The sequence below is a fragment of the Leguminivora glycinivorella genome, chromosome 15 (assembly GCF_023078275.1).
Source record: "Leguminivora glycinivorella isolate SPB_JAAS2020 chromosome 15, LegGlyc_1.1, whole genome shotgun sequence".
NCBI classification, from domain to species: Eukaryota; Metazoa; Arthropoda; class Insecta; order Lepidoptera; family Tortricidae; genus Leguminivora; species Leguminivora glycinivorella.
In genome coordinates this window covers 20,747,342-20,756,171 of record NC_062985.1, presented here as the reverse complement: position 1 = coordinate 20,756,171, position 8,830 = coordinate 20,747,342, and the positions used below count along the sequence as shown (strand labels likewise).

The following is an 8,830-nucleotide window of genomic DNA, read 5'->3' as shown; positions in this document are numbered from 1 at the left end:
ATCTCAGTAACCGTTGGCACTAGAAAGCTGAAATTTGGTACCAATATGTATATAAATCACGCCAACAAAGTGCAAAAATAAAAAATGGAAAAAAATGTTTTATTAGGGTACCCCCCCTACATGTAAAGTGGGGGTTGATATTTTTTTTCATTCCAACCCCAACATGTGATATATTGTTGGATAGGTATTTAAAAATGAATAAGGGTTTACTAAGATCGTTTTTTGATAATATTAATATTTTCGGAAATAATCGCTCCTAAAGGAAAAAAAAGTGCGTCCCCCCCCCTCTAACTTTTGAACCATATGTTTAAAAAATATGAAAAAAATCACAAAAGTAGAACTTTATAAAGACTTTCTAGGAAAATTGTTTTGAACTTGATAGGTTCAGTAGTTTTTGAGAAAAATACGGAAAACTACGGAACCCTACACTGAGCGTGGCCCGACACGCTCTTGGCCGGTTTTTTATGTTTATAATCAAAGTTAAAAAACATTACATACTATTAAGTTTTAACATGACTGACGATTGCTACTTGGGGACCATTTAATATTTCTCGCCTGGTAACGCTGTTTATACAGTTAATAAATCCAAACTCCGATAAAACACTTTCAAATGCAATTACATGATTATTGTTTATGTTCAGAGTATTAATATTAATATCACCACACAAAATTACTTTCGAATTTGGAGGTAAAGAGTGTAATAACTTAATTCGTGAATAAATTGTATTTTTTATCTTGGTTGTGCAGTTTTGGTGGCCTGTAGATTGATATAATGTACCTACCTAAATAAGTTCGTCGTTGAATTGGTTATGGAAACGCACTCGGCCACGGTGAGGCAGCGTGCATGCGCGGGCACGGGCGCGACCGCGAGCGCTGCGCGCGAGCACACCAGCATGTGACGAGGGCCAAAAAACCTTGGAGGAGGCTTATGTCCAGAAATGGCCAAATTCAATATTCAAAACGCATTAATTTTATTAAAAAGTCATTAATTTTATTCTCTAAGCCCTTTGTCATTTCCTTCATGTGTACAATTTTATTATATCCCTATATTATGCTGTAGGTCACATAATGTTTACTATTCGATTACTGCCAAACAATAACATAATAGTTAAACATGTATAATTTTATTCGTAAACTAAAATTTATCAATGTATGTCTCGGTAAGAACTGCTGTGGAGGTAAATGCATGTTTAACATATACTTAAGTTCGTTTTTATACAAAATTATGTACACTTAACTCTGTTTTCCTGATAAAAAAAAAGATTGCTAGATATTTTCAAACTTAATAATGGGCGTTACGTTACGTGGAGCGTTGTCATTGGTAGTTAAAATAAAACAAGTAGAACGTATGTTAATGATTCTGAAAGATAAAGCCTAGAAGGTCAATATCTAATTTAAAGTTTATTTCAGTATACTTAACCACTAGTTTGTTCAAATAGTAATGGTGTTTCTATTGAAGTATGATCCAAGAACGCCACTCAGTGTACAGTCAAGTGTAAAAATATGGGTGCGTACAACTTATCAAAAATATGTCCCATAGCACTTTATGTCGGCGGAATAAGGTCTCGGTACATATTTTTGAGCGGATAAAATCGATACGTATTTTTGCACTTGACTGTACGCTTGTCTGTTTAACAAATAGGACGCGACAGAAATCAAGTAACTGGCACATGTAGTCCTAGCTCCTTCGGAGAATGTGAAAAATCAGTTCTTTAATAAAACTCCCATTTTGCCAGAGCTTTGACACTGTTAAAGCCTTATCGGAATGAAAGCTAGTAACTCAGTTCAAATAGACACACGTCTGTAAAATATAATTAATTTATCTCTTCACCGACCTCTTGTACTACATTAACTTAATTTTGTTTATTTGTTTTAGGATATAAATATTCTGTTGAATATACAAATGGGTCCCATGTATTTACCAGACGGGCTGTGGTGCAATTATGTTTGCTAATATAGTTCGTACAAAATACATACATATAACATACATATAATCACGCCTGTAGTATCTAGTATCCCATAAAGGGGTAGGCAGAGCACATGAACTACTAAGTTTCAGTGCCACTCTTGGCGAAAAGGGGTTGAAAGAAATCCAAATTGTGACATTGCAGTGACAGGTGCCCAGCCTCTCGCCTACGCTACAGTGTAACCCATATCCCACAGTCGCCTTCTACGACACCCACGGGAAGAAAGGGGGTGGTGGTCTTAACCCGTCACCACACGGGTCGTACAAAATAAAGTTTATAAATCAAAACTGTTCTGTGAAAACCTTCTAAATACACTGAGAGAAATTTGCATTGTGAATTTAACAAGTTCGACTTGTTGCGGTTTATCCGTTTGAATCAGCCAAACGTATGTTTAAAACAATATGTGTCAGGTTGTTTTTATAAAATCGACTTGCTGATTCAAATATATTGCCGATTCAAATGACTAGCTTGTTGTTTGAACCAAAGAGCACGTAGGCGCTATTTTTAACCGACTTCAAAAAAGGAGGAGGTTCTCAATTCGACTGAATTTTTTTTTTTTCGATTTTCAAAAATTTTTTTTTGATCGAACGGGTATAACCCCGAGATGGTCCCATTGGCACCAAGTCGGGGTCTGATGATGGGATCTTCAAATGTTATAGGCACATGTAATGTTTTTTGTGTATTTTTCAAAGGTACACCAGTATTTGCGCCTGATGGTAATAATTTTATGTGGCTGAGCTGATGATGGAAGGTCAACTCCTCAACGGTTAGGAGTTAAAGGACAATTCTTTCACTACTGTACATATATTCGGACTGATACATATAATATCACTAGGAACCACTAAAAATCAACAAATAAATTAACTTTTTAACAAAAAAATAAAACCGCCTTCAAAAAAAGCGTGTTACAAAACACGGAGAAACTAAAAAGCCAAAAATAATAAACCTTCGAATTCAGATTTCTTATCGGATTGCAATAATCTAAACATCCAAATTATAAACAAATCAATTATTGGGTTGGTAAGAAAGTAATAGCGATCGATTGAATTCCACATAAAATTTTTGAGAGTTCTAGAATCTTCTATGGTCGAAAGTATATATTCGGACTGATACATATAATATCACTAGGAACCACTAAAAATCAACAAATAAATTAACTTTTTAACAAAAAAATAAAACCGCCTTCAAAAAAAGCGTGTTACAAAACACGGAGAAACTAAAAAGCCAAAAATAATAAACCTTCGAATTCAGATTTCTTATCGGATTGCAATAATCTAAACATCCAAATTATAAACAAATCAATTATTGGGTTGGTAAGAAAGTAATAGCGATCGATTGAATTCCACATAAAATTTTTGAGAGTTCTAGAATCTTCTATGGTCGAAAGTATATAAAGGGCGAGTCGCACAGTTTCTCGTCAGTCATTCACTAGCTGTCGCCGAGCTAATATAAGGAAGAAAATGGACGAATTAAAAGCGCATGTAAGGCATTGCTTACTATATGAATTTCAGTCTGGCCATTCAGCCGCCGAAGCAGTGCGTAATATATGTCAGCGTGTTGCTCCTGAAGTTGTGTCTGAGGCCACGGCGAAACGATGGTTCCAGCGGTTTCGTAGTGGCGACTTTTCATTATCAGATCAACCTAAGTCTGGTCGACCGGTGAAGATTGATGTAGCCAAATTAAAAACCTTAATTGAAGGAGATCCGAGGCTAACGAGTCGTACTCTTGTTACCGAGTTAGGCTGCTCTCATGTCACCATAGAAACACATTTACACGAGTTGGGAAAAAACTACAAATACCGCACGAACTTGATAGAGATCAACTAAACCGCTGTGCCGATATCTGCATACAACTTCTGTCTTTTCGCCGCACATTTAACTGGTTGGACCATCTTATCACTGGAGATGAAAAATGGGTCTTATATATAAATCACACACGCAAACGTCAGTGGCTAGCTCCAAACGAAAAAGGAATTGAGGCACCAAAAACAGAGCCTCACCCTAAAAAAGTTATGCTGTCCGTTTGGTGGGATATTCATGGTATTATTCACTGGGAACTCCTACCAAGTGGAATGACTGTTACCGCATCAGTATACTGTACACAGCTTGAAAATTTAAACCAAAAAATCTGTCAGAATCGTCCACAGCATGCTAAAGTTTTTTTCTTACACGACAATGCTCGCCCACACATTGCAAAAGTGACTCGGCTAAAGCTATTGGAGCTAGGTTGGAAAGTGATACCTCATCCACCATATTCTCCAGACTTGGCACCTACGGATTACGCATTGTTCAGATCGCTAAGCAATGCCTTGAATGAAAAAAAGTTCGATGATCAAGCCCATCTACGACAGTACATAGCTGAGTTTTTTGAATCTAAACCTAAGAACTTCTTCGCCGATGCTATTCATTCTTTACCAGAACGATGGAGACAAGTAGTAGATAATGAAGGCCGTTATATTTTTGATAAATGATTAAAATAATAAATTAAATAAAAATTACAATATTGGTTATGATTCGCTCATTACTTTCTTACCAACCCAATATTTTTGGAGTCGGGGCCAGCCTGCGTATGGTTGGGTGGGGCAAACAGGAAATAGCAAGGCGACGAACAGGTCTGGTACCGACTACAAAAATAATTGATTTGTTTATAATTTGGATGTTTAGATTATTGCAATCCGATAAGAAATCTGAATTCGAAGGTTTATTATTTTTGGCTTTTTAGTTTCTCCGTGTTTTGTAACACGCTTTTTTTGAAGGCGGTTTTATTTTTTAACCAAAAAACTTGTTGAACGAACATGAAAACTGGTTGTATTTTCTCTCAGTGTATGAATTGACGACCTTGCCTTTAACACTCCCATATCTGATTGATATTCTTGTGAAGGAGGATGGACGAGCAGTTGGTTCATGCGAAGATGGCTTCGGGCGTGGTCTCGCTGCGCGCGGTGCTGCGCCTGCGGCTGTCCTTCGGCTTGTACTCGCACCTCTCCCCCCGCCCCGCCCTCCGCGCCGCTGCTGCCCTCTACTGCATTGTCCTTCTCGCCATTATCAACACGATTCTCCTCAACGTTTATTATGCCAGGCCCAATCCTCGGAACATTTGTCATTCTAATCATATTCATCGATTATACAGCTTGCTTTTTAGTCTCCTTACTAATGGGAAAAGATTTGCTCAATTTTTGTAAAATAATTGAGCAAGTAGACAGAAAGCTGGGTTTTCCGCACCTGTCCTTATTAACGTCTACAGCTAGATACATATTCGTATGTGGCTTATTATATGAGGTAGCTAAATTCATATATTTTGCAAGTACATCGTCGAGTGGTTGGTTGTTAGTTACTATTATCAGTGTGGTGCCGACTACTTACTCGTATGCTGAAATTCATGTTATCGTATTAGATTTGCTTCGTTCTCGACTTGCTTTACTGCGCCAAGTTTTAGAGTTGAATTTAAAACATCACTTTGAAAATAGCCCCATTGTTGATGTTCAAATAGAAACCATTAACAACTGCTTTCAAATCCATTCACTTTTGACTGACACCTTAAACGATACTTTTTTTTGGCCAAAACTACAGGTAAATACATGTTCTACTCAAATAACTTACGAAAAAACATATCCGATAGTATTTTGATTCTCAAAATAAATAAAATATATTGTAATAAATTATTCTGGTATTTATCAAATCGTTTTTGAAGATTGTAATTGTTACAGATAATTGTAAAGTTTGCTACCAGTTTTGCTTTCTTCGTCATAAAAGGTTGTGAAATTGTTTCGAAAATCAAAGATACAGTAAGTTGAAAGTACTTAATCCTCAAGGTAAAGAATAAAGGCAAATGTTTTAGAAATACAACTATGGAAACGGATTGAACCGCGTCTAATGAATTTCAAAATTCATACCCACGTTTCGAACACTTTACAGCGTTTGTGGTCAACGGGCGTTAGAACAGAATAAAATATAACAGAAATCAGTTTTATTCGTGACAACTAAGTGACAACAGACATTATTTACACATAAGAAAAACTATAGGTAACAGACATAATATTTGCTACAAAATGGTCACGACTCAGCGACGAGGGCCAACGCCGATCTTAACGCCTGATTTTAATTTCCTGTTTGGATATTTTCAAAAGAGTTATACCAAAGGTTATACCTACTATATTTGATACAATAATTAAATAGTCTTAGATCCAGCGCTACTAAAATCTGAAGTATTTTAAAAGGTAATACATATCATGAAAATTGCAGAGTATTTTACAAGTAACTAGTAAATTTTAATTTACAGGAGAGATCTGGATCACTCGACGGGCTAATCGTAATGGAATGCACAATGTTTTGCCTGCAGTTCGCAGTCGTATCCTTACCAGCAATTTTCACTGAAATGATCCACGTGGAAGAAGAAAAATTGAAAGCATTAATCGCAGAGCACCTTTCTGATCGTGAGGAGGCTCAACGTTCTGGTGGTGAGGATAATACAGGAAATCCTGCTTTAACATACAATATTTATTACTAGAGTAAGACAGATTATGGCAATGAATAACGCAATATACCCAGCGTTAGGAATCGTATCGCTCTCGGTAGTGGAATATGACAAAAGGATTATAATCCTATAGGGTGACTGTTATAACTTTGCATAGTGACTTTCGAGGTCACAACGAATAACTTTTACTATGGAACCGATGCTAAAATCACGAAAACAAATTTGGCAGGTGCATAGAATTGACCGGCATCATGACAGTCGGAAAGTCGGAATGTAATGAACAGCCAATTTTTTTGCGATTTCAGCTTTGGTCTCATAGTAAAAGTTGTTCATTATGATCTCCAAAGTTACTATGCAAAGTTAGAACGGTCCTTTTTTTCACCGTGTATAAATAAATAGTTAATGCAAAATCCCTATTATTGTATGAAAAAAGTGAACAAAGCCTCGACTAATTACTACTTAGAACCAGTAATTTTGTATAACCAATAATCTTGTTCAAATTGTGTTGTATTAATCCGCCTTTTTTCAGGCAACTCTGTCTCGGCTGCGCTGATTCTGGGCGCTGAGTACCTCGACCAGCGCCCGTTCCGCATCTGCTTGTGGAACTCGCTTCCGCTTGACGCGTCACTGGTGCTGACGTTTGCTGGACTTTGCGTTTCTTATTTAATCGTCGTTGTTCAGATTTTTGACCTTGTTTAAAGTAAATTTTTACTAAGTATTCTTGTTAGCACAAGCACCATTTTCGTAGTAAGAATAGCGTTTAGTTTAAGTAGGTAAGTTTTTAGAACGAATTGAGAAATTCAAAAGCACAACACACGTAATCCAAGTATGCACAAATTGTAAGTATGTCACTGTTCAACGTTAGTTCATAAGCAGATTTAAATGTGTACCTACATTGTAAATTTAATTGAAAAAGAAATTTGTCAAAGGATAAAATTCTGCAAAATATTTATGGAAATAAAATAAACAAATTTAGAGTCGCAATGTTGTTTTAATGTTAAGGAACAGGGGGCCGATTTGTATATCTCACGGGGTTCGAATTCAGAAAATTGTCACTAAAAATAATAGGCAATTCACCGTTTTCAACCGGTATTTTTGTGACAGTGAGACTCAAAAATCGGCCCCCAGGACATATAGCAATCAAGACAAGAGTGATGTGTACATTTAATTTGTTTTTCTACTCCCGAACTGTTATTCATCATTTACAGGGTCGTGTATAGATCTTTAAAACCCTACTTAAAAGTCTACTCCCCAAAGCCAGCGTCCGCCGGCTTTCCGCGCATGCGCGCAGTATCGAAAAAAGTGAAAACTCATTGTTTGGCTCTGTAACCATGGCGACGCATTGTTATAACGATATACTGCGCGCGTGCGCGGGAAGGCTTTGGGCAGCTGAGCTGTCAGTGCAAAACTTTGCGTCAAAATAGAGGAAACAGTGTGAATCTGAATTTCACTAAAGTAATTCAAGAAAACCACCGGTCTCGGTTCGAATCCCGGTAAGGGCATTTATTTGTGTGATGAACGCAGATATTTCTTCCTGAGTCATGGATGTTTTCTATTTATATAAGTATTTATATATTATATATATCGTTGTCTGAGTACCCACAACACAAGCCTTCTTGAGCTTACCGTGGGCCTCAGTCAATTAATCTGTGTAAGAATGTCCTATAATATTTATTATTTATTATTATGTCTTTCCCATCACGGAACAATGGTATTCCGGACCTTTGGGAGGCGTGCGCGGGGCCGAAGCCAACGCGTAGAGGACCTTTCGACACTTTAATGAAATGTAAGGGGTACACCGAGCGGATGTTGCCCTTGCCCGTATCATGGGACACACGCAGAGGTAATACCCGCCAGGGTGTAAGGACTATTTGAGAGTTAATGGAATCTAAAATGAACTGGTCTATATTGATGAAAGTGATGGACTAATTACTGGGCTATGGATATTATTTATCCTTTATTTATCTCTTTTCTTATTTATTATTATTATTATTTGTTCCTGAGTCATGGATGTTTTCTATGTATATGTTGCAGGGAAATGGCCAAAACAGAGATTTGATCAAATCTCTAAGGGATTTGATCAAATTACGCAAGATGTCAAAATGGCGAATCCATTTCATCATTTCTCTAGAAAATTTCAGTCATTTGACTAAATGCCTGACCCTGTTTAGTGATATCACAAAATCAGCCAATAGACACGCCACGTTTTGTCATTTCACTAGATTTGTTTAGGGATTTGATAAAATCCCTGAACCACGACAGTGAGTTGACGAAACGAACCCAAGAAGTCAACTAGGGATTGCAATCCGGTCTGATTTCCAATCCGGCCGGATTGGCCTTGAGGATTAAAAGTACCCAAATCGTACCTTTTTTGCATGTTTTCAGCATGA

General features: G+C 37.1%; 1 protein-coding gene across 1 annotated transcript; it reads left to right on the top strand.

The window, feature by feature from the left end:
* The first annotated feature begins 4,878 nt into the window (after window positions 1–4,878).
* LOC125234238 lies at window positions 4,879–7,183 on the top strand. Its single transcript, XM_048140446.1, has 4 exons — window positions 4,879–5,031; window positions 5,674–5,751; window positions 6,246–6,423; window positions 6,970–7,183. Exons 1-4 carry the CDS (start codon window positions 4,879–4,881, stop codon window positions 7,137–7,139), a joined length of 579 nt encoding a protein of 192 aa, XP_047996403.1. The 3' UTR covers window positions 7,140–7,183.
* Window positions 7,184–8,830: the final 1,647 nt, after the last annotated feature.

Bases quoted from the DNA above. Each gene is read 5' to 3' on its own strand.
- LOC125234238 (XM_048140446.1), top strand. From the start codon at position 4,879: ATGGCTTCGGGCGTGGTCTCGCTGCGCGCGGTGCTGCGCCTGCGGCTG. The intron at 5,032-5,673 runs GTTTATTATGCC...TAATTGTTACAG, and splicing joins TCAACACGATTCTCCTCAAC to ATAATTGTAAAGTTTGCTAC. The intron at 6,424-6,969 runs GTGAGGATAATA...GCCTTTTTTCAG, and splicing joins GGAGGCTCAACGTTCTGGTG to GCAACTCTGTCTCGGCTGCG.